The sequence below is a fragment of the Setaria viridis genome, chromosome 9 (assembly GCF_005286985.2).
Source record: "Setaria viridis chromosome 9, Setaria_viridis_v4.0, whole genome shotgun sequence".
Lineage (NCBI taxonomy): Eukaryota > Viridiplantae > Streptophyta > Magnoliopsida > Poales > Poaceae > Setaria > Setaria viridis.
This window is the reverse complement of record NC_048271.2, coordinates 40531103-40555651: the sequence shown is the minus strand read 5'-3', so window position 1 is coordinate 40555651 and position 24549 is coordinate 40531103. Positions and strand designations below refer to the sequence as shown.

The 24549-nt window shown below is 42.5% G+C and overlaps 3 protein-coding genes across 3 annotated transcripts; all 3 read left to right on the top strand.

Annotated features, from left to right (window-relative positions):
- The first annotated feature begins 7215 nt into the window (after positions 1 to 7215).
- On the top strand, positions 7216 to 11409 carry LOC117841010 (membrane-anchored ubiquitin-fold protein 1). Its single transcript, XM_034721574.2, has 4 exons — positions 7216 to 7564; positions 7652 to 7823; positions 10844 to 11011; positions 11100 to 11409. Exons 2-4 carry the CDS (start codon positions 7691 to 7693, stop codon positions 11153 to 11155), a joined length of 357 nt encoding a protein of 118 aa, XP_034577465.1. The 5' UTR covers positions 7216 to 7564; positions 7652 to 7690; the 3' UTR covers positions 11156 to 11409.
- A 672-nt stretch (positions 11410 to 12081) lies between these two features.
- LOC117841008 (chaperone protein ClpB2, chloroplastic) lies at positions 12082 to 18335 on the top strand. The gene is made up of 10 exons (XM_034721572.2): positions 12082 to 12592; positions 12862 to 13080; positions 13318 to 13555; positions 13838 to 14033; positions 14112 to 14166; positions 14760 to 14910; positions 15932 to 16240; positions 16368 to 16633; positions 16725 to 17651; positions 17853 to 18335. Exons 1-10 carry the CDS (start codon positions 12344 to 12346, stop codon positions 18174 to 18176), a joined length of 2934 nt encoding a protein of 977 aa, XP_034577463.1. The 5' UTR covers positions 12082 to 12343; the 3' UTR covers positions 18177 to 18335.
- A 4040-nt stretch (positions 18336 to 22375) lies between these two features.
- LOC117835657 (cytochrome P450 CYP94D108) lies at positions 22376 to 23146 on the top strand. Its single transcript, XM_034715006.1, has one exon. It carries the CDS (start codon positions 22376 to 22378, stop codon positions 23144 to 23146), a length of 771 nt encoding a protein of 256 aa, XP_034570897.1.
- The last annotated feature ends 1403 nt before the right edge of the window (positions 23147 to 24549 follow it).

Here is a 24549-nt window from a genome sequence, read left to right as displayed (position 1 = left end):
GTGGATGTCAACTACACGGACCTCAACAAGCACTGCTCAAAGGGTCCCTTCGGGCTCTCTAGGATTGATCAAGTCATCGACTCCACAGCTGGGTGTGCTCTACTCTGTTTCCTCGATTGCTACTTGGGGTATCACCAGATAGCTCTTAAGGAAGAAGATCAAATCAAAACTGCATTCATCACCCCATACGAGCTTTCTACTACACAACAATGTCCTTCGGGTTGAAGAACGCCGACGCTACCTATCAATGGGCAATCTAGAAGTGCATCAAGAAGCAGCTACACCGCAATGTAGAAGCATACGTGGACGACGTGGACGTACGTAAAAGCGTAGAAGAAACCTCGCAAGCTTGCGAGAATTCCGGTTGAAACTAAACCAATAGAGTGCATTTTTAACGTACCCTTTGGAAAACTACTCGGGTTCATCATTAACCACCAAGGAATTGAAGCTAACCCTAAGAAGATCTCCACCATCACCGACATACATACCCATCATGCATCAAGGATGTCCAGAAGCTAATTGGATGCATGGCGACATTCAACAGATTCATCTCAAGGCTTGGAGAACAGGGACTGCCCTTCTTCAAATTACTCAAGCGGCAAGATAAATTCCAGTGGACCGAGGAGACAGTCAAACCCTGCAACAGTTAAAGGACTTCTTATCAAAGTCACCAGTCCTTACGGTGCCAAATCCCAACGAAGACTTGCTGCTCTACATCACCGCGACTACTAATATCGTCAGTACGGCGATTGTGGTTGAAAGACTAGAGCCAGGCCATGTATACAAAGTACAGAGGCTAGTCTACTTCGTCAGCGAGGTGTTATTAGATTCCAAAGCAAGATACCTGCTAGTTCAGAAATTGCTATACGCAATACTACTCACCTCGTTGAAACTACGACACTACTTCTAGGAGCACAACATCTCCGTCGTCACAGACTTCCCCCTAGGAGAAATTCTCCACAATAAGGATCCAACATGAAGAATATCCAAGTGGGCGATAGAACTCAGAGCATTGTCCCTGGAATTCAAATAGAGGACTGCGATCAAGTTCCAGGCACTAGTTGATTTCATGGCAAAATAGCGAGAAAATCAACTACCAACACCAGCAAAGCGCCCAAAGCATTGGGTTATGTATTTTGACGTATCACTCAAGCTCGAGAGCGCCGACGCAAGAGTACTCCTGATATCCCCCAAAGGTGAACAACTCCCGTCTTGCAAATCTTTTAGGAAGTATCCAACAACGAAGCTCAATACGAAGCGCTTCTGCACGGGCTCTGCCTGGCAGTCTCGCTGGGATTGTTGGTCTATGGCAACTCATTGTGGTGATCAATCAAATCAATGACGAGTGGGATTGCCATAAGGAGAACATGGATGCGTACTTCCTAGAAATAAGCAAGCTAGAGAATAAATTCTCTGGTCCGGAGTTCCACCACATAGCTCATGACAACAACGTTGGCGCAGACGTCCTATCCAAGCATGGATCTACTCATGTTAAAGTTCCAGCAGGGGTTTTGTCCATGAGCTACACAAGCCATCCACAACGGAGCCGACACCATCAACAACCACTGATCGAGGTCATGACGCACCAGACCGGGAAGTTATGATCATCAACGCAGACTGGAGAGCTCCTTTCATCGACTACATCAAAGAGTACAAGTTATCTCCAGACAAAACAGAAGCAGAGCAGGTCTCACGGCATGGCAAGAACTATGTTCTAGTCGGAGACAAGCTTTATAGAAGAGGCGCATCATCACGAGTACTCATGAAGTTTGTCTCGAGACAAGATGGCAAGGACATACTTGAGGAAATTAACAAAGGCATCTACGGCAACCATGCATCCTCACGAACGTTCGTGGGCAAAGCTTTCAAAGTAGGGTTCAATTGGCCTACATCCCTCGCTAACGTTGAGGAACTAGTCCGCCGATGCTAAGGATACCAATTCTTCACCAAGCAACAGCACATCCCTGCCTACATGCTGATCACTTCCTTCCGAAGGTTTTGAACTTTGCTCATAGAGAAAAATATCCCACATAACTTTATAATTAGTGCCTCCCAATTCCATGTTGCATCGAAAGAAGCTTCTACATACCATCATTTTGCTTCGCCTGCAAATGAAAATAGGAACAGATTCCATCTGAACCAAGCTAGTGGAATTCCTTCTTGTTGTAGCGTGTTGCAAAGCATTGTGAATCGCTCAATGTGTCTATATGGATTATCAGTCTCCACTCCTTAGAAAGGATTGCTCTTAGTCATGTCGATTATTCCTTTATTCAGATCGTACTCCTTGGCTGCAAGCACTGAGTCAGATTTCTGCATGTCGAATTGATTGGTTAATGGGATTGCATAGTCCATCAGCGACTTGCCTACTTCCTCCTTGTAGTGATTGATCAGAGCCATCTAGACACCAAAAACACAAACAAAGATTTTCTTTTCTAGAGAAAAAGTTAGATGTTAGAGGTTAACAAAAATTAATACAAAGTTAAACATAGAAAAACTGACTTGTTCCTTGGCAACGGCATCAGAAAAGCTTGTTGACGGCAGTTAGCACGTCAAATTGTGAACCACAAGCGTACGGATCAGTTGTAGCTTTTTCCTTAGAGATTCCCCCAAGGTTTATCAATCCACGGAACAAGGGATTTGCACGCTTAACTAAGCACTAATCAATGCAACTGAAAGCTCTTTATATATGATATGATTATGCTAACAAAAGAACTAAGCAATCAATATTAAGATGGATAGAGAGTAAAGGTTGTGAACAAGATAGATTAAACACTTGTCCTAGGGATCTAGGATCACTTATAGATGCAATCTCCAAGCATGAACGAATTAGATCTAGGTGTTATTGTGAGTGGTTGTGAACTATGCCCAACACTTTCCCACTCGCAATACTATCACTATAATATGGGATCATAAGAACACGTCACGATGATTATTTTAGGTAAGCAAATAAGCAACCCAAAGTAGCACTGGTCAACCTTTACATGGAAGAGCATCATCAAGATATGATTGATAACAAAATAGATCTTAACCAAAGGTTCGACGATTACAAATCAAGATCTCCATACAACCCTAAGGACAAACAGAGGTATTACCCCATAACCTTACACATGTTGATGAATTTTGGGGTAAAGGCACCCTGTAGATCAACTGGACCGAAGATGACGATGAAAAGGGCCAGGGAAGACCTAGGCCAATTGGCCTGGGTACCTCTAAGCCGATCGGCTTAGGGGTTTTCTCCTCCCCTGGTGCTCCTCTTCGCATGCCTTCCTTTGGATCCAATCTTCTCTCCATTTTTCCTACTTGTGGCGGCAGTGGATGGTGTTTTCGTGGTGATTTCCTCTCTTCTCCATCTCTCCTTCCTTGAAGTCCATGAGGGGGTATTTATAGTCTCCAATAGGTGGCGGCTCCGGGTCAATGTTGGTGAAAAAACCCTAAAGATCATCGTAGATTTCACGCTGAAGAAACGGGAGGTCGACCGGGCCCTGGGTCCTTCTTGGCTCTTCTAGTCCTCTCCTTCCTCATGCTAGCTTCCTTCGACGACCCATGTCCAAATATCCGTTAAGCTCTTTATATAAACCCTCTTGATTATGTCGTATTTCCTGACAAAATACAATATGCTCCAAAATACAACACATATGCAATAATAGGGTTATTTCAGGTGCCAAGTGGCGGGTTAGTATAAGAATAAGCATGAAAACACTCGTTAAATAACACTAAAAGTGTGTCAATAACGAGCGTCAACAAGACACCGCCTCAGGGGTACCTGCAGTAGAGGTGCCTGTCACATGCCTACACACAATGACATAAATACTAATCCTCGCCAAAATATGCATATGTGTGTTGTGTCAGCATTTCCCATGGGCCATGGCTGAATTGCATCTCTTCAAACGAAGACTTCTACACATTGATGTCTCGAATTATCTTGTCATAAGTGCCCAATGATACACTGTTCAAGAACTCTATCACTGTCAAGCAGTCGGATGCCACCAAGACCTTGTGAAAAAGCAAATTACGGATAAAGGTACTGCTTCTTTGAAGGCTAAAGCTTCCAACGATTTTTGCACCGGTTGCATTATCAAAGACCATATGCAAACAAGTACCTAATGTTGGCTGCCGTTATTTTAAATTTGGACCGTCTATCTCTCGATGAATAAATTGGTATAGATATGGTTCTATGCATTATTAACTTTAAACTAATATGTTCCATGAGTTTTGATGGTTTAAAATATGTTGCATGAATATGATCAGAATGACATAAAGTGGAACATATATGCAATTGTGGTGCAAATGAACTCCAAATATATCATCATCACAAACAATCTCAAATGCAAAGTTGGACAATACCAATGCTCCTCGAGATTGAATGAAATGAACTTTTGGTTCATCCAACTCAAAGTTCGAATGCAAAAGTTATGCCTCCCTGGAAGATTGTGACACAAATCGGACAAAAGAGAAGGGTCAGCTAAGCCTCCATGGTTTGGTTGACCCTAAATCAAGTCGAATGACCAATGCATTTTGCTCAAAGGCTCTTTTCTCATCATAAGACCCAAGGGGACCTGACAATGGACCAACCATTGTAAGAGGAGGGTTGGCAACCCTGATTTGGATCGCCTCTCGGCCTACTTCACACACATGCAGAGAAATACAATGAGAACTGGTCTAGAACATGGGATTTGAGTTGGTTTGATCCAAAGATCTGGGGCAACCTTACCAGGTCCATGTACCCACCATGGTGAGATTAAGAATGAACTAACCTATCAACCGCCTTGAAGAAGTCTATCTAGCACATATCATAACACATGTTAGAAAAATATATGACAGATATTTTAGCATTATTTTGATAGGATGTCATTTAATAGTAAGTTAATTGTTAGGATACAAAATTATAGGGAAAATAACGATGAAAATTTTTTTAATATATTTTTTGACATATATTGTGATGTCCACTACCACCCTGCAAAAATTTAAATTGCAATTCAAATTGTGTATGGAAAAATAAAAAAACAAATTATGTTGGGAGTAAATTGAATTAAATGCCATAGTTAAGGGTTAAATTGAACTAAAAAAAGTGTAAGGGTTGTAGAAATTTATCTATATTTTTTAAGCCAAAATTTATCTATATTTAAGGGTTGTAATTTATTTTTTTCTTTAAGATTGTGTATTTAGTCATTCTAGGATCAGCACATGAGCTGGGATGCCCACGGTCGATGCAATTGTGCAAACGTCCAGTAAGGATGGAAATGTGGAAATATATATGTAAATTATCCTATATCCATATCTGTTAAAACGACAGTATAAATATTCGTATTCGTATCTAAATTTAATGCAGTACTAATATCGATACATCTGAATTATTTTTCTTAGTTTTCTCTATATCATTCCACATTTTGTATTCAATAATATCTGACACTATCCGTATCCGATCATGTAAACTATTAGTTATCTCTATAATTAATGATAAATGATGTTAATTTCAGTATTAATAATGACAGTATATTATTGAAATTATTCAAAAATTATATTTATAACTAATAATTAATGATATTAATTTTATTACTACTAATATTGTATCCATAAAACTATGTAAAATTTTTCTCTAATTTTAATGACCAATGTCATTAAATTTAACAATAAATATATTATGAATATTAAATTTAATTTTAAATACTCTAGTTTATTTATTTATGAATAAAAATATTTTTATAAAGTTTTTATTATTCATTGATAAATGTTTATATATTTATTAAAATATATATATTTTTCATAGATTAATTTTTTTTCATAAAGTGCACTATTTTAAATATTATTAATTAATGTAATATTGTCATTCCGATAAAAAAGTAATATTTTCATGACCGATCTTTGCCTGCACTCGTTGTGTATTCATACTTTAATCTCTTCTTATATAATCATTTTGTTCTTCAAAAATCATTAATAAACAAAATAGGTACATGTATCCGAATTCGAGACATCCATTTTATATCCATATTCATATTTGATTTAAAATGTGGTAAAAAGTGATGTCCGATGGCATGCAAATAGCGATGAAAATGGACGGGAACAGGCGGGAAAACCCCTTAACCGTGTCCTGTCCCATATTTTTTTCACCGAGAATGGGAGCGGGAGCGGAACAGCCAGGAGCGGGACGGGAAGCGGGATAAACGAGTATACGAAAATGAACAAATGGAAGCGGAAATAAAATAAAAATGGGCGGAAACGGGATCACGTTCTAACTTCCAAAGTCCAAATGTCAGCCACATGCAACAGTAAACTAGCGCTAGGTCGCCAGCCACAGACACTCAGGCAGGCCGTAGGCAATAACAAAGAGCAAACCAATGCCAGCCACAGTCCACAGGCAGGCTGCAGGCAACAGCACAGGATGACAGGCAGGCCGCAGGCATTCAGGCAAACCAACAACAGCCACAAGCAACAGCAAGCTACAGGCAACATCAAGACAGCAAGCTACAGGCAATGCCAAACCAACAACAGCCACTGCGCGGCATCCTTCTCACTCCTCCTTTGGCTGGAAAGGACACGCGACAGGAGGCTAGGGGCCGGTGGTGGCAAGGGGCTAGGGACGTGCGCGCGGCAGTGCGGGCGTGCGGGTGCTGGGGGCAAGCCGCCCGGCACGGGCACGCGGCAAGGGCTAGCCAGAGGTCGGTGGCGGGATGGGTGGGGTGGGAATGGGGAGTTGCGGGTTGCGGCAGTTGCTAGACGCTGAGACGCGGACACAACGCAAGTTGGGGATCGGATTAGGGTTGTTTGTTGGGCCCGTTGGGCTGGATTGGCCGATTGGAGTTGGGGATAGGGAATTGAGGTAGTGAGCCTATTCTGATTAATTAGAAATATGATGAAACAGGATGAATACATGACCGTCCCGGATTAAAACGGGATCCCGTAAATATAGACGGCGTACCCTCAACCGTATACGTTCCATTCCCGAGTACTCCTGTTCCATTTCGTGTCCTATTATCGGATCTTACCCTCTCGTTTCTGTTTATCTCCGAATACGAGACAAACGTGGTAAAACGGACGGGCGGTAGCGGCATTTTGTCCGTCCGTTTTCATCACTGCATGCAAATGCGATCCGATTTGCATCCCGCTCCGGTCGCGGGGTCCCTCCCCTGACGACGGCCTGACCCCTGGCCGCGCAGGTTTCCGGTCTCCCGCACCCATCCATCCCAGGACAAAACCGTGGTCTTGGCTCGGCAGCCGAGGCGAGGAGCCCTCTGCCTTTTTGGCTTGCCCCTTGCTTTCCATCCTGTTGCGCGGCGCAGGTGCGGTTGGCCACAGGCCAGACGAGACGCGACCCCCCTTCTCCTCTCTTTTGACCCGCCACCGCCCCCCAGCTCCCTGCCTGCCTGCCTCCCTCCTCCACTGTCGCCGCTCCTCTCCTCGGCTCCCTTCCTCGTTGATGCGGCTCCTATGATCCGCCCTCGCTGCCCTCCGCCGCCGGTCTCTTGATCCGTCCCCCGGCCCAAAGGAAGCGGACCCCGACCAAGATTCCACCGCCTCCCGCGCTGTGCCAGCCTGACAGATTCGCCCGGCCGGCGCCTCGATTCAGGTAACAAACCAATCGGTTCCTCCGTGCCTTTTCTTTCCTTTATCTGTTGCCGCGTTGACGGTGGGAGGCGTTTGCGTTTTCTTGCAGCATCTGGGCTCTGGGGGCTCCGGCGCTCCGTCCCCGGAGATGTCCGCCGTCCAGGAGCAGTTCGAGATCAAGTTCCGGCTGCCAGACGGCACCGACATCGGGCCCAGGCGCTTCCCGCCGGCGTCCACCGTCGCCACGCTCAAGGAGACCATCATCGCCCAGTGGCCCAAAGGTGAGTCCCCCCGCACGCGCTTTCCTTCCCACACTTGCGGTTTCAGCGCCGTGGTTGAGGCGAGGAAAAAGGCCGGTTCGTCTTAGCACCGGCGAGTGGCGCTGGAGCTGTGCGATCGGTATTGGTGCGCCGGTCGCTTTCTCGGGTCGGATTCTGCCCCTGGAACGCCCACCATCTAGTTTGGAATCTTGAGGTGTACTGCACTGTGGCGTCGCCATCAGTGGCCAATCGGTCAGTTCAAGGGCCAATAATTGACGCATTGTGTCTTCACCAAAATGTGAACCGATATGCTTGTATCAAAGTAAACTGCTGTGCTTGCTGCCAATCACATTAGCTTGGTGCTATTGTTGCTGGAACTTTTAGTGCCCAATGTTTACTTAATGTACTGACGTGTTCATATCCAAATGAATCTCTTCTGTTTTCATCTTAATGTGTATATAGGGTACAGAGAAGTGATTGATCCAAGTTAACTTTTGAGTGACAGTGATTGGAACTTAACAAATGAAGAAGTTATAGCTGCAGAAAGTAGGGGAGACCTTACGTTTTAAGTAGAGGGAGGAGTGGAGTTCCTTCGAGAGGAAGTATGAAGCCATGTGCCTAGGATAGCAGTTGTATCTTTCTTTGGATCAGCTGAGGAAGTACAGTTGACTTTAGCAACTGCTGCATTTTGGTTTGACTAGTTATTATTTTTCTGATTTGCACATCTTTTACTACACTTTTGTACCCCTCCTAGTGTTAGCAGTTTGTACATGACTTCTGTGACAGATAATACACTTGAAGCAAAAGGACATCATAATAAGCTGATGGGGTGAACTCTATATCTAAGTAATCTGTTCATATGGTTTCCAATTACAAAATTACATGGGGAACAGGTAGTGAGTAAAACGATGAGAAAATTTCAGAGGAGATAAAGGTGTGTATAAGAATCAAGTATTTTGAACTTTATTCCCTTTGTAGCCCGTATCCACAATTTTTATTAAATATGACAGCAGAATAATGGTGGTAACCTCAGCCTTGAACTACACTATGTTAGAAGGATCATGTCAGGCCGATTTGATTGGTGGCAACTTCCACCCAACTACTCTTGTTTTATTTTAAAGAAATAAACAAATACTTGTGCTTTAGGGCTAAGGCTAGGCTCTGCTTGAAACAAAGGAACATCACGATAAGCTGATACGGGTTGAATTTCATGTGTGGTAAACTGCTTGTATGGTTTCTGATTAGAAAAATACATGGAGAATGGGTGGTATTTAAAATGGGAGCAAATTGCAGCAAAGGAAAAGGGCATATAAAATCTGAGTGTTATGGACTTTATTCCTTTTGTAGCAGGTATTCACCTTTTTCATGAAATATCACCGCTGAATGAGGGTGGTTGTAACCTCAACATTGAACACAAACCACACCATATTAGAAGGGCAGTGTTAGGCCAATTTGATTGATGGCAACTTCTGCCTAACTGCTCTAGTTTTCTTTTGAAGAAATAAACATTCAGTTGTGCTTAAGGGCTAAGGCTATGCTATTGGTTGTCTGCTTGAACATTTATAACTTTTTTTTGGATCAGCAATTAGGTGCTTCAATCTAGCCAGGCACACATTTTTTGATGGTTTGGGATCAAGCTAATTAATGAGTAAAGACCTGACTGTTACACCAGGGTTTAAGAAGAATAATCATGATAGTAGGTAGAAGTGCTAGAGATCTCATGCACTTACCGCTGAATATTGCTGGTAATGCTCCAGTTAACATGTACTACAGCAACTTAAGCACTGTATATATATGAATCACTCCCTGTAAATGCTTATAGTGGCTTCGGTTTCCAATTGAAGGTTAGGATGCGTTGGCAACGATAGTTACGTTTGTGAATCTTTCCAAGCAAATGAAAAAACTTATGCACTCTAGACTACTGATTGTATGTGGTCTCACAAAAAGTACTTGCACTTAAGCAGCAAATGCAGCTACAAAAGCAGGTTCTGCTATTTCATTTCTAGATTAACAAGTATGTTATCATTATTATTTCTACCAGCAAGACAATTTATACGTGCTCAATGAAAATGTGCTTGAATTAAGCAATTTGTGTATGTATTTATCGCATAATGTTCAACAGCTGAGTATACACCAGCAGTTTCAGATGTAACGTGGGATACTGTCACATGATCAGTACCCTGTAAGCCTGTTGTAGACCAACTTTTAACAGGTGATATCTGATTGATGCTGCTGGAATTGGTGCTAAAACAGCTTATCCTGTAATGAACTTTGATTGGAATGCTTTGATGACTCAGAGGGATGCTATCTTAAATTTAGTTGTTTTGTCTTGGGAAATTGAGAAGAAGTAGCTTATATTAAATTTGAATCTTGGTTCCTTTTTATGGTTAGTGTTGATTATTTTGTCTGTTTGCTATAACAATTCCAAATTGTAGAAGTGGGCTATTGTCAGTTTGTGTTCGGCGTAAACATATCCATTTACTAATAAACTCAGTTCTTGGTTCGTCATTGTTGATGTACATATTCTTGCAGGCCTCCGCATCTTGCCTGCTAACTAGGTAGTAGACATTTGATATTCTGCTTTTTAAATGCCTGACATAACCTCATGTGGCCATTTAAATGAATCTCAGATCTGGTTCTTTATCCCATAGAGGGAAGGGATAATGGATTTTAAAATTCCATGGTTCTCATTGAAAAATGGCTTAGAACAATTTATCATGCTACCAAGCTGATAATACTGTCAAGCCAGTGTGAACCTCTGGGAAAAATTTCCCAGTGCCATCTGCCCATCATGTCCTTATCATCTTTGGAACAATAGATAGGGGAACCCAATTTAGTGCTGCATTGCTAAACTATCCTATTCTTTTTATCCTTTTGTCTTGCTGGATTTCTTCACTTTAACTGTTTCAACTTGAATATATTCAATGTAGTGCTGCACTTCTGTAAACCACCAAACAACAATTAAATTTTCTTGAGTACTTTTTATCTCATTCTGTTAAGTTTGTTTGTAGTGTTCTTACCGTTCCTTCTCAACTCAACAGATAAGGAAAAAGGTCCGAGGACCGTGAATGATCTCAAGCTTATTAATGCTGGGAAGATATTGGAGAACAACAAAACCCTGTCAGAATGCAAAAGCCCGATTTGCGACTTCTCTGGGATGACAACTATGCATGTCGTCGTCCGTGCACCGACTTCAGGAAAACAGTCGGGTAATTGCTCTAACCTTTGCAAGGTGTTGTAGCTTCTTTCTTGTCATATATCCTTAAACCTAATTTGTATTCCATCTGCTGATAACAGAGAAAAGAGCAGCAAAGAAAGCGAAAGATTTCAGGTGTGGCTGTGCCATCATGTGACAACATTGTGAATAGTAGCAAAAGAATGTGGCTATTTCAGTTCCTCCCCCCTCTTTTTCCGCTCGCTAGAGTGTTGTATTATGTCCGAGGCGCTTTCTCCTTTTATTTCCTTCTGATGTATTGCGGGCAAGCAGCAGCAGTTACGTGTCCTTTAATCATGAGCTGCCTCAAGTACAAAATTTGAAAATTTGAAGGCAGTCCGCTGTTAACTACCCTTAATCATGAGTTATGCCGTGCACACAATTTGAAGCCCATCACTGGTGTCTCATTTACGAAATCCATCTTATGCAACTCTGCATGATTTCACGTTCTCTTCCGTGTGCCTCTCGATGGCTTGTGTTTAATGTATGCCTGGAATGCTAGATGACTCTGCAGAACGGCATTCAGTTGATCAATTATTCAATTTCCACCTTTTATTTTAGTACTACTAAAACAAATTGTGGTCTGGCAAGTGTTCTTCCTTATTCCTTTTTCTGGCTATATATGCTCAGTTATGGTGACTATGTTTTGTGATTATTGGCCATTTTTGAAACCAGTCATCACTCATTGCCTGTTGAACTCATTCTGCATCGATTACCATGAGGCTGTAAAGCCCCAGGTTGCATCGAAATGTATCAGGTGACCAGATGACTTTCCTTGGGCATTCCGTAGTCTTCTGACAGTGCCTACTGTTTACCAGTTTATGAATGATACTATGATGGTATAGTGTGCTTTTTTTTTGTGGCCGGAAAACAAACGCTTTTGTTTGTGCAAGCGTGTACTCTTCTCTCTGGGGTACGCCACAACAAGAAGGCGCATCGCGCCCGCCGCGAGCAACTCACCCGCCGAGGCCGAGCCCATCGGCGCAGATCCCGGCCGCCCAGCGCGAGATCCGACGGCGCCGCAACCACAGAGCACGCGCCCCACAGCCCTTCTTCCCTTCCAGGCTTCCCCTATCATCATCTTCCTTCGCCTCGTCTCCACGGAATCCTGGTTCCCACCTGAACCTCCCAGAACCTCCGTCTCCGCGCCGCGACGTCGCACGCATCCCGCCCCGCACCAACCGATTTATACCCTTCCGCCCCGCCGCATACCATCCTCTGCTCACTCCGCTATCCAATCCAGAGTTCCATCCAGTCTTCCAGACTCCGAATTGCTCCTCCGATAAACCGTCGCGAGCGTGTTGCCGCCGCCGCAGGACACCCCGCGATGGCCGCCGCGCCGCCGCTGTCCGCCGACGCCCTCAGCTTCCTCCCGTCCGCCGCCGCCCCCGCCGCCGCCGCGCCGACGCCGGTCGTCGCCGCGGCGTGGGGCGCGGCGAGGGCGGCGGGGTCGGTGAGGGGGAAGGCGGCGCTCAGGATGGCGAGAAGAGGAAGTGGCCTGGCTCCGGTGGTTGGGAGGAGGCCACGCCGGCCGCCCCTCTCCGTGCGGTGCGACGCCACCAGCCGGGACGGAAGGGTACGGACACGCTTGCTCGCCTGCCTTTTCGGTCCGATTTGGGCACCATTTTTTTCCTGTTCATTTGAAAGATACTGACATGTTCAGTTTTCAATTCCCCTGTCACCTTCTTCGTATGTACTGTACTTACTACACAATCGGTGCATTTATTTGCATCCCAATTTTTTATTAAATAGAAGTAATTTTCACAGCATTTATACTGCGTATGCCCCCTTTTGACGAGCCAGGAAGTTCTACAGCTAACACAACGTTATCTAATTTGCTAACAGATTACGCAACAAGAGTTTACGGAGATGGCATGGCAGTCAATTGTCTCATCACCTGAGGTGGCCAAGGAGAGTAAACACCAGATTGTGGAGACTGAGCATCTGATGAAATCCTTGCTGGAGCAAAGGAATGGGCTTGCCCGGAGGATCTTTTCTAAGGCGGGAGTCGATAACACAAAGCTTCTTGATGCTACGGAGAAGTTCATCCAGAGGCAGCCTAAGGTATTTTATCCTAAACACAGTTGGATGCTGCTGATATACAAATGAAGTTTGCCTTTCAGAGGGCAGTACATCTTACTGACTATGTATGAACTAGTACGAGTACTAACTCATGACTTGGAAAATGCATTTTATTCTACTTCTCTGAACCAACATTCTTTTATATCTAACTATATACTGCTTGAAGCTAAAAAAATATATCTTCCAGTGAAATTTTTCTAAGTTCTGTTCATGATTCAGGTACTAGGTGAAGATCCTGGTTCGATGTTGGGGCGTGACTTGGAAGCTCTGATACAAAGAGCAAGGGACTTTAAGAAAGAGTATGGTGATTCATATGTCTCAGTTGAACATCTAGTCCTCGGCTTCGCCGAAGATAAGCGGTTTGGTAAACAACTGTTCAAGGATTTTCAGATTACCGTGAAGACCTTGAAATTGGCCATTGAATCAATCAGAGGGAAACAAAATGTAATTGATCAAGGTATGGGCCTTCTGTTTTGCTTTAACTCCTGAAAAGATTTTAACAGTGGCAGAATGTGATTTATTCTCTCTGCTATAGCAACATTGACATTAGAATGCTTGGAACTCATTTGATTCCCTGTTTGTGCCCCAAGCCCCCGATAAAATTGTGTGATATATATTCCTGTGAATTGCATGATTGAACATGGGAAGTAATGCATGTGTGCTGAATTAGGAGCGAACCTTTGCATATTACACTTACTGGATATGGAAATTTTCACCTGAATTTATGTATTTTCAATAGATCCTGAGGGAAAGTATGAAGCTTTGGAGAAGTATGGAAAGGATCTGACAGCTATGGCACGTCAAGGGAAGCTTGATCCAGTTATTGGAAGGGATGATGAAATTCGAAGATGTATACAGATTTTATCACGGAGAACAAAGAACAACCCAGTTTTGATTGGTGAACCTGGTGTAGGAAAAACGGCTATAGCTGAAGGGTAGGTCAACAGTACATTGTACACAGCATCTCATCAAGTTGGAAACAGTTCCCCTAACTTCTTTTGTTTCTTGTTCAGGCTTGCTCAGAGGATTGTACAAGGAGATGTCCCACAAGCTCTGACCAACCGTCGAGTAAGTTATTCACTATTCATCCATGTAGTGTTTCACGTATAAATTATTGAAAACCTTGTTTCACGTAGTGGTTTTACATCATGGTTCTAGAATATGTTGCATAGAGTGGCGCTGATGCCCTCTTGTTGGCCATCTAATAAAGATGTTTATCAATTAAATCTTTAACAGACATTAAAATTTTTATGTCACAACTGATATTAAAGCTTGAATGGTTCATTTGTACATAGGTTGTCCAATTATTCAATTTCTTTGCCCTTTTGAGTTATTAGTATTATGTTAGTGTTTGATGTCCACAAGTTGACTCTGTAGATGCTTTTTAGTTTTTACATAGAGATCGAAATAAAGTTGCTGGCTGCTTTATCTCATGGACAATTTTTTGGCGATGTAGCTTTAGATGGTTCTTATCAGTTTCAGAAGCACTGAATTATCACTAAACAACTCGATGCTGGTTTACAAACTTTTACTTGTGGTATCAGTGTATCATCTAACGATATTGAAAGCATTAGTATTATCTGAACTGTAAACTATTGTGCACATTTGACCAATCTGTTAACTTCATTTCTATGTTTTTTATTTTGTTTTCTTTTAAACAGCTAATTGCACTTGATATGGGTGCTTTGATTGCTGGTGCAAAATATCGTGGAGAATTTGAGGATAGGCTAAAGGCTGTTCTCAAAGAAGTTACAGATTCTGATGGACAGACCATTCTTTTTATTGATGAGATTCATACAGTCGTTGGAGCAGGTAACTATATGTAGGATGCTCTGTTGTTTATTTGATCATTAGATCTTTTCTGCCTTACTACTAGTATTTAATTAATTTCAATTGAAACTATTTTATTTCATTATATCATTATTTTTTAAGAAAAATATTATGCATAACAAATTTAACTTGGTGATCCTTATTGGGGCCGCAGCATTTGACACCATTATTTTATTTAAAAAATGGTATGCATAAGAAATTTCCTTTGCCCCTTGTAGGGTCCCAGTATTTGTCTATTTGACACATTTTTATTAATTGCTCTTAGCCGAGCCTGGGCTATAGCCATGTTGTCTGCATAAGCCCATCATCATCACACTGGACATTGAACTCTTGCTAATGCCACTTGATCTGGCACTTGCGCTCCTCGGATATCATTTATCTTCATGGTGTTAGCCTACATACTTCTCTTTATATATTTCTTTTCTGAATTATATTCATAATGGGTTTATGCCTCTGGTACAATGTGGTAAAACTGGAAAACAAGTCTAGGGATGGGTACTGGGTTTGTAGGTTGTACTGTGTGGGTGGAAAAGGTAGATGCTCTAAGGCAAACTTACTCTCTCTGATTCAAAATGCTTGTTGTTTTAACCTTCTTTACAATTTTCAAAATATTTCTTATCCTACAACTTCTAGGAAACTTTTAGATGCCTTTTCCAGTCTTATCCCTTGCATCATTAACTAGCTTCTTTCTCCATGCATGCACACTTTAGAGAGATTAATTGAGAGTAAGATGGTCATTTTATCTTCCTTTTTCATTCTTGTGCCTAACTTTGAAACAAATGTTGTGAATCGGAGTAGTAATATGCATTGCTGAGTTTTTTAATAAGAGATTATAGGAGGGTATGATGCACCAAGTTATCCTGGTCCAATGCATTCATGGTAGATCTTAATATGAAACTGCATGCTAAAGCTTGCTATAACCTTAGTACTATTGCCATGAACAACAGAAGTAAATTTCTTGTCTCTAGTGTTAGGAAATTTATGAATGTTCATCTTATTCCAGGTGCCACAAATGGTGCAATGGATGCTGGTAATCTTCTCAAACCAATGCTTGGGAGAGGAGAGCTACGTTGTATTGGTGCAACAACACTTGATGAGTACCGCAAATATATTGAGAAAGATCCAGCCCTTGAGCGGCGCTTCCAACAAGTTTATGTTGATCAGCCTTCAGTTGAAGATACAATCTCAATACTACGAGGACTACGAGAGAGATATGAACTGCACCATGGTGTACGCATATCTGACAGTGCCCTTGTGGCTGCAGCTGTTCTTTCAGACCGTTATATCAGTGGACGATTCTTGCCTGACAAAGGTGATTTATTTGACTCACTAACATTCTTTCTTGAAGCTAGTAACCTGCTAGATGCTGAGGAGCTATTACAGCCTCTACTGCAACATCTTTTGTGGTCTTTCTAATAGGAGGTTATGCTTTGTTGCAGCAATTGATCTGGTTGATGAATCAGCTGCCAAGTTGAAAATGGAGATAACATCAAAACCTACTGCTCTGGATGAGATTGATCGTGCTGTCCTGAAGCTTGAGATGGAGCGTCTCTCACTTACAAACGATACAGACAAAGCATCAAAGGGCAGACTATCACGCATTGAAGCAGAACTATCACTCTTGAAGGATAAACAACGTGAATTGACTGAGCAGTGGGAGCATGAGAAGTCAGTGATGACTAAAATTCAATCTATCAAAGAAGAGGTAAAGTTCATCTTTCTACAAAGACTTGCTGTGTGATAGATCAACAGAGTTGGTTTGTCAGACATCTGACTTACATTTGCTGTTGCAACAGATTGACAGGGTAAATGTGGAGATACAGCAGGCGGAACGTGAGTATGATCTCAATCGCGCTGCTGAACTGAAGTATGGAAGTCTGAATGCCTTGCAGCGCCAGCTTCAGACAACAGAGAAGGAGCTAGATGAATATCAGAGTTCTGGGAAATCCATGCTAAGGGAAGAGGTGACTCAAGATGATATAGCAGAGATAGTGAGCAGGTGGACAGGCATTCCAGTCTCTAAACTAAAGCAATCCGACAGAGAGAAGTTGCTGTATCTGGAGGAAGAACTGCACAAGCGTGTTGTTGGTCAAGATCCTGCAGTAAAAGCAGTCTCAGAGGCTATTCAGAGATCCAGAGCTGGTCTGTCTGACCCAAACCGTCCTATTGCCAGTTTCATGTTCATGGGACCTACAGGAGTTGGCAAAACTGAGCTAGCGAAAGCCCTTGCTGCTTTTATGTTCAACACTGAGGAAGCTGTTGTAAGGATCGACATGAGTGAGTACATGGAGAAGCATTCAGTCTCAAGATTGATTGGTGCTCCGCCAGGTTACGTTGGGTATGAAGAGGGTGGTCAGCTAACTGAGGCAGTTCGCCGGAGGCCATATTCTGTTGTCTTGTTCGATGAGATTGAGAAGGCTCATTCAGATGTCTTCAATGTTTTCCTTCAAATATTAGATGATGGTAGGGTTACCGACTCCCAAGGACGGAAAGTGAGCTTCACCAACACTATCATTATCATGACGTCCAACGTTGGGTCGCAGTACATACTAAACATGGACGAAGAAGGTGGATCATCTGATTCAGCCTACGAGAACATAAAGAAGAGGGTGATGGATGCTGCAAGATCAGTATTCCGCCCTGAGTTCATGAATCGTATAGATGAGTACATTGTTTTCAAGCCTCTTGAGAGAGAACAGATCAACAGCATCGTCAAATTACAGGTAAATTTTTGTACTTCTGCAGGGATCAATTTTACGACCTTTCAGAACATTTTGCATTTACAAACACCTTTGCGAGAATAAATAAGAAGTAAAATAACCTTATTCGAAGATTGATGGTACCATATGAGATGTCAATGACAATTTATACTTTCTGCTGATCATATGTTTTCTTAACCTTCTTTTCTTCTTCTTATGATTCAGCTGGCAAGAGTACAAAAGAGGATTGCAGATCGCAAGATCAAGCTTGAAGTCTCACCTGCAGCAATCGAATTCCTAGGAAGCCTTGGGTATGACCCGAACTACGGTGCAAGGCCAGTGAAGCGGGTGATTCAACAGTACGTGGAGAACGAACTTGCAAAAGGCATCCTCAGAGGTGATTTCAAGGACGAGGACAGCATCGTGGTAGACACCCAGGTCACAGTGCCATCTAATGGCCAGCTTCCGCAGCAAAAGCTTGTTTTCCGGAAGGTCAGTGAGGAATCAAAAGCAGCTGCTGAAGGCGAGAAGTTCTTGCCGGCCGTCTGATGGAGTATGATTTCAGTTCACAGATTGTTAGCAATAAAATGTACATATAAGGGTGACAAATTGTAGAGTTTTCCTTCTGGGCATAGAAGAGTAAGAATTCCTATTTGTCGTTCTACAGCACACTAAGTGAAAATTTATGCTGAGCAGCGAATTTTGTTATGGTTCTGCCAAGCTATTTCCCCAGTGATAGTGAAGTATATTCACTAGTCTGCGCTTTCTAGTGCACTCAATTTCTGCGCTCTCTCCGTGGCTTCTGCTCCACTATTGCGTGCGGTTTTCTTTTCTCTACATGAAAAAGTTTAATCTTTTTCGGTACTTTTTTCTTATACCGAAGCAGTTCGGAGTTCACAGGACGGAAATGGGAGTGGGTGGGCGGAATTAGTAGTCACCTAGGTAAAGCATGGGGGCAGCCATAGAAACGGCACCTCTTCTGCAGCCACAGCCCAGAGCCGCATGGGGGCAGAATCTCGGTCTGGTCGATGTTTAGTTCACTGGGTATGAAACGAGTTTGCGTTGTGAACCAATGGATTTTTATTCTCGATTTTTATAGTTCTAGCATGGAAATAAAACTGTAGTCCATTGGCTCTCTTGCCACAGATGCTGTAAAATAGCTCTCCTTCTTTTTCTTTGACTAATACCTAGCCAGGTTTTAGTTCATACAATACAATTTGACACCATATAATTTATATTTAAGAAAACCTCAATATGATATCAATTCATGGTCATGAACATTGTATTATATATTAATGGTGAAGATATGGCACTGCAGGCTGTACTGGATCAAACCTTGCTTTATAGTTGTCTATATAGAAAAAGAAAAAAAAGATGAGGACTATATAGTACTCCCTCAACTTTATTTACAAGACGTATTTTGTTTCATTAGGACAAATACTAATATATCATTTATCTTATAAAAGATATATTTTTGAGGAAGTGTATGAATCTAATGACTTCAAATTTGTGTTACAAAGTTATATGTAAATAAAGTTGTTGGCCAAAGACTTGTTTTAAAAAAGGAAATAAGACGTAGTTTTAAATGGAAGCAGTAGTAAAATAGTGTCTGCAAGCTGCAACGGCCAGTGGCGGACGCAGGTTTTTCATATTGGGTGTACATACTGTCAAAGAATCGTTCTAATCTAAAGGAAAACTAAGAAAGCAGCAGAGAAAAAATTAAAATTGCTTTGAAGTTTGATTTGCCCGGTTTGTACTTTTGGTATGGAGGTGATAGTTTTTTTATAAAAGAAAACATCGGTTCTATTATACTGGTACGTCATGTTAGATTGTTAGTAACCTTGCTTTAGTTGACTGAGGTACTAAAACTGGACAAATTTTCTTTGCCGCTGGCCAATTGCCACCAACTACGTAGCATATGCATCATATACACAAATTAAAGACAAAAGAACCAGAATGATTAAATTAAAAGTCGCACAAACATTTTTGTGGTGGTGAAATGAAGAATAGCGCTGTGACCAGAGGCCCATCCATCTCCCTCCATGTCGCCGCTCGCCGGAACTACGCTGCCATGGTCCGCGTAGCCTCCTGCCCTCTTCACACCTGCGGACGGCATGGGCACAGAGTCGAGAAGAATGGTGAACGTCTCTTCATTGGTCGTTGTTCTTACTTTTGGGCCAGCTGACAACGGGAAGATAAAAGGCCGACCCAAAACCAGAAGGTTTGTTGATGGACAGCAGGACTATTTGACCAAATAAACAGCATGTACTGGACTAGCTGCGATTTTTCTACCAAAATTATTGGGTGTACATCTGTGCACCCATGCCCCTTAACTGCGTCCGCCCCTGGCAACGGCAAAGGGTCCGAAAATCAAAGAGAGGATATTACATGAATGACACATAAATCATGATGCTGCAATCGACAGTAAATTCTGCTTTTTTTTTAAACGAACGCTTATGAGATTATGTAAATTTCATTGATAAAGAAGAAAAATTACAATTCGGCCAGCCGAAGCTATTCTCGTGCTATTAAATTCTGCTTGTGGTCTTACATTTTTTTAGATAAAGATATTGCGTGCGGGCACAATCAAATTCCATAAATGTAGACAACTTTTATTTTTTTTTCTTTATCGTAATTTGTAAACGGCGATTTGGGCCTGGCGGTCTGATCTTATTTCCTCTCTCTCGAGTCTTGACAAGGTGCCTGGAACTGGAATCAGAACAGCTCCAGCTCTATGAGGAGACCCTTCTTGAATTCCACGTACTGGTGCAGCATGGGAACGTCCTCTCCATCCATCCTCCACCTACATGCGTATACTTGTCGAATGAGTAAATAATAAAGAAAGAACGAACGAAAAGAAAGAAAATCTTACTAAATTGGTTGAGCCCCTGTTGCCAAGTCGGACAGATATGATGGATCAATCAGATTAAGACCCCTCCCTTTCTCTCTATTCCTGTCGTACGTGCAGCAAACTAAAAAGAAGAAAGATACGGAACAACACAGATAGACGTGATGCGAAGGGTCCAGAATAGGCAGGACCTTCCAACCAGCCGGGATATGATCACGTACCCTGCCAATCATGAACAGGAAGCAGGTCAAATCAAAGCCCCTATGTTTTTCTAGTGTGCTTCCAAAGGGCATTTATTCTCTATCCCAATGTATTCAATATAACTCCTGTGGATTGAATGATGCCAAATCAAATCCCATGTTTTTCCTGTACCTCTATTTTTTCTGTATCACGTTTCAGAGGAGGGCCTAGCCATATAATTTGTAGGTGGAACCGAAACTAAGAAACAATAAGAGACCTCTACTGATTTGTTTAGCCGCCTGAATTTTGAATTACATAATGATTCCTACATATATGTCCATTGAAGATCTTTCTGGGAAAAAAAGATTTAGCTTTGGAACGTTCGTATCCAACTGAAACATCATACAAGCTAACTTAATAGGAGTATATGTTGTACTCCCCCGTTCTAAATTGTTTCGTAGGTTTTAGCTTTGCCTTAAGTCAAACTTCTCTAAATTTATCAAAGTTCATAGAAAATATATTAACATCTGCAATACCAAATAAATATGCATATTTATGAAGATATATTCACTAATTTGAGGTTGTAGAAGTCGGCACATTTTATGTAAACTTGGTTAAAATTAGAGAAGCTGTACTCATAAAACAAAACTAAAACCTCTTAAATTTTGGAATGGAGGGAGTAAATAATATGTTTTCGCTGCTAGTAAAAATTCATATTGGAGATCATATTGACATCAAATTGTGACTTATACCCTGGATGGGAGACAGTATCACCTACTGACAAGTAGGAAATAAACAAGGAAAATAAAATATTGTTAATAGTTGGCACTCAGCTATCATGGCATTGTGCACGGACAAAACCAAATATAATAGTTATGTTAGTTGCGTAAAGATCAATGGTTCGAAGAGCCGCCAAAATTAAAAGAAATACACATGAATAATCATTGAATGAAAAAACTAAAAAATGTCAACTTGCTTGTACTACCTCGGCTCAATAATCATATACGTTTGGTGATAGGGTTTATACTGTTGAAACGTAGGCAAGAGAGGATAACCACTGGTTCAATAATATACGCCTTGAATTCAGATTGAAAATCTTCGCTTACTCTAAGCAACTACTATATATAAATGAGTTGTTTGTCTATCCAAAAGTGTAATCTAGGAAAAAGTCCATTTTACTCCCCTCAGCTATCCACTTTATCCGCTTAATCCCCTGAACAAAATTTTAGCTTACTTTACTCCCCTGAACTATTCCAATCTACCCCTAATTAGATTTCTCTTTTTTTTCTCTGTATAAGCTAAATTTTGAGTTCAAATTTTGTGAGCAGATACAAAACTTGATGCTTTATATTAAAAAAATATACTATGAATTTTTTATGGTTATTTTCATAGGTTAGGAATATTTAATACGAAATTGATGTTAGATATATAAAATTGTCTAATATATTTTTCTAATATAGAGCATTATGTTATAAGTCAAATGACAAAATCTGAAATTAAAACTCAACTTGTACATGAAGAAACAGAAAAGAGAAACCTAATTAGATTGAACCAAATGAAATAGTTCGGGGAAGTAAAGTGAGCCTAAATTTTGTTCAGGGGTTAAACGGACAAAGTAAATAGGTGAGAGGAGTAAAATAGATTTTTTTCCATCAATAAATGAACTAACTAAAATCACTTAATCTCAAGCACTCGGCAAGGCATTCAGAGCCAAATCGAAATGCAACTGTCCCTGGACTCATGGCCTCACCTTCTCGCCCTGCTCCTACCCCTCATCATCTCCCTGCTGTACCTGAAGAAGAAGCAGCCTACTCGCGCAGGTGACTTCAAGGCCTACCCACTCCTCGGCAGGTTCCCTCACTTTGTCAGGAACCAGCACCGCCTGGTCGAATGGTCGGTCGACGTCGCGAAGCGAAGCCCAACGCATACCACGCCTTTCAAAGCCCCCGGCCTGCCCGGCGTCGTCATCACCGCCAACCCGGACAACGTCGAGCACATAGCCAAGACGAGCTTCGCCAACTACCCCAAGGGCGACCACATGGCGGCCACGATCAGGGACTTCCTCGGCCACGGCATCTTCAACTCCAACGGCGAGCAGTGGCTGTGGCAGCGCAAGGCCGCCAGCTACGAGTTCAGCAAGCGCTCGCTAAGGAAGTTCATCGTCGAAACCGTCCGGTCCGAGGTCGACGAGCGGCTCCTGCCGCTGCTCGAGGAGGCCGCCGCCGGGCGGCGCGCCCTGGACATGCAGCACGTGCTCGAGAGCTTCGCGTTCGACAACATCTGCCACGTGACCTTCGGCGACGACCCGGGGTGCCTCGCCAAGGAGGGCAGGGCGGCGCCCCAGGCCGTCGAGTTCGCGCGCGCCTACGACTACGTCGAGAACGCCGTCCTGCTCCGGTTCAGGCCGCCGGAGATCTTCCTGTGGCGCATCAAGAGGATGCTCAACGTGCAAGTGACGAAGCGGCAGGGACCAGAAGACAGTCTAGGCTAGTGTGATAGTACTATTGATCATATTGCAATACTTGTAATCCTGTCGCACTTTACCATTTCCCATTGTCGCGTATGCTTAATTTGAATGTCATCTTCACGGCCTCAGGTGACGTCTTCGGTTGTTTTGAATTGAGCTTGAGATCACCAAACTTGTCTTGTACGAGCAAACAGGTAACCGTTCTCTAAAAATTCGATTGATCTGTCACCAAACTTTCTAAGGCCTTGTTTAGTTGGCCAAATTGGGAGATGCAAAATTACTGTGCTGGCATTGTAGCACACTGTAGCGTTTCGTTTGTATTTGTGAATTATTGTCCAAATATTGACTAATTAGGCTCAAAAGATTCGTCTCGCAAAGTACAACAAAACTGTGCAATTAGTTTTTAATTTCATCTACATTTAGTACTTCATGCATGTACCGTAAGTTTGATGTGATGGGGAATCTTCTTTTTGCATAGTGGCAAAGTTGGGAGTTGGGGGTGAAGTAAACAAGGGCTAAGTAGATCGGTCACCACTGTTCATCTATATTCTGTACTGGGTTACAGCGGCACAATAGGACGGGCCAGGTTGAATAATTAGGTAATTTTTTGAAAAAGAATTGCAGTCTTGAATTCAAAATATAAAACACGACTAATAAAAAACTAGCATGTAATAATCAAACATATTAGACAGAAAAAACACCATCATCATGATCTCAAAAACATAATTATTAGACAGTGGATCAGGACACAGCGCACACACTAAGCGTTTGCAAATGAGGAAGTCCTGCATGGTGCATATGTGTTGATGTTGCTGAAGAGTAGTCGCAATAGCCAGCGGTAGAGATACAGAATGATGCAACGGTCGACGTAGAGGGAAGACGAATCGTGGTGATGTGCTGTGCGGAGCGTCTCTCAAAAACCTTATTCGTCCTATCCCAGTATATGTTGTAAAGTTTGCAAGCCTTTCAGAATTTAATACCCAATTCGCGTGCCTTCCAAAATTCTCTCCCATTTTCTTCATTTTTCTTTTCCTTTTCCTTTTTCCAAGACAGCTTTGCCACCTAATATCTTTCACCACAATGGATCGAGCGTCCGGTCGTGCATCTCTTTCTTTCGCGTGAAGAATAGCGTCACCGCCGCCGGTGCCGAGACTCGCCGCTGCTCAAGACTCGCTGGGACAGATGGAGCTGATCAAGGTTGTCCGCGCCTCACCCAAAATCATGACGTCGGCTTGAAGAACGGAAGCAACCAAGCTCGGCCGCTCCGCCCGCAAAAACCGTTCTGCTATGCCGGCAGAGAAGTGACTTGCATTGCCTGGAGCCTACCGCTAGGCATCGCTGCAGGGCAAAGGTGCTCCCTCCGGACGCCTACCATCCCACCCGCTAGCACCGGCGCATGCCCTTCCCCTGCTCACTGCTGTGTCGCG

Excerpts from the sequence above, each read along its gene's own strand:
- LOC117835657 (XM_034715006.1), top strand. The coding sequence starts at position 22,376 with ATGCAACTGTCCCTGGACTCATGGCCTCACCTTCTCGCCCTGCTCCTA.
- LOC117841010 (XM_034721574.2), top strand. The coding sequence starts at position 7,691 with ATGTCCGCCGTCCAGGAGCAGTTCGAGATCAAGTTCCGGCTGCCAGAC. Across the intron at positions 7,824-10,843 it reads CATCGCCCAGTGGCCCAAAG|ATAAGGAAAAAGGTCCGAGG; the intron begins GTGAGTCCCCCC and ends TCAACTCAACAG. Across the intron at positions 11,012-11,099 it reads GACTTCAGGAAAACAGTCGG|AGAAAAGAGCAGCAAAGAAA; the intron begins GTAATTGCTCTA and ends TGCTGATAACAG.
- LOC117841008 (XM_034721572.2), top strand. The coding sequence starts at position 12,344 with ATGGCCGCCGCGCCGCCGCTGTCCGCCGACGCCCTCAGCTTCCTCCCG. Across the intron at positions 13,081-13,317 it reads TCATCCAGAGGCAGCCTAAG|GTACTAGGTGAAGATCCTGG; the intron begins GTATTTTATCCT and ends TTCATGATTCAG. Across the intron at positions 16,241-16,367 it reads ACGATTCTTGCCTGACAAAG|CAATTGATCTGGTTGATGAA; the intron begins GTGATTTATTTG and ends GCTTTGTTGCAG.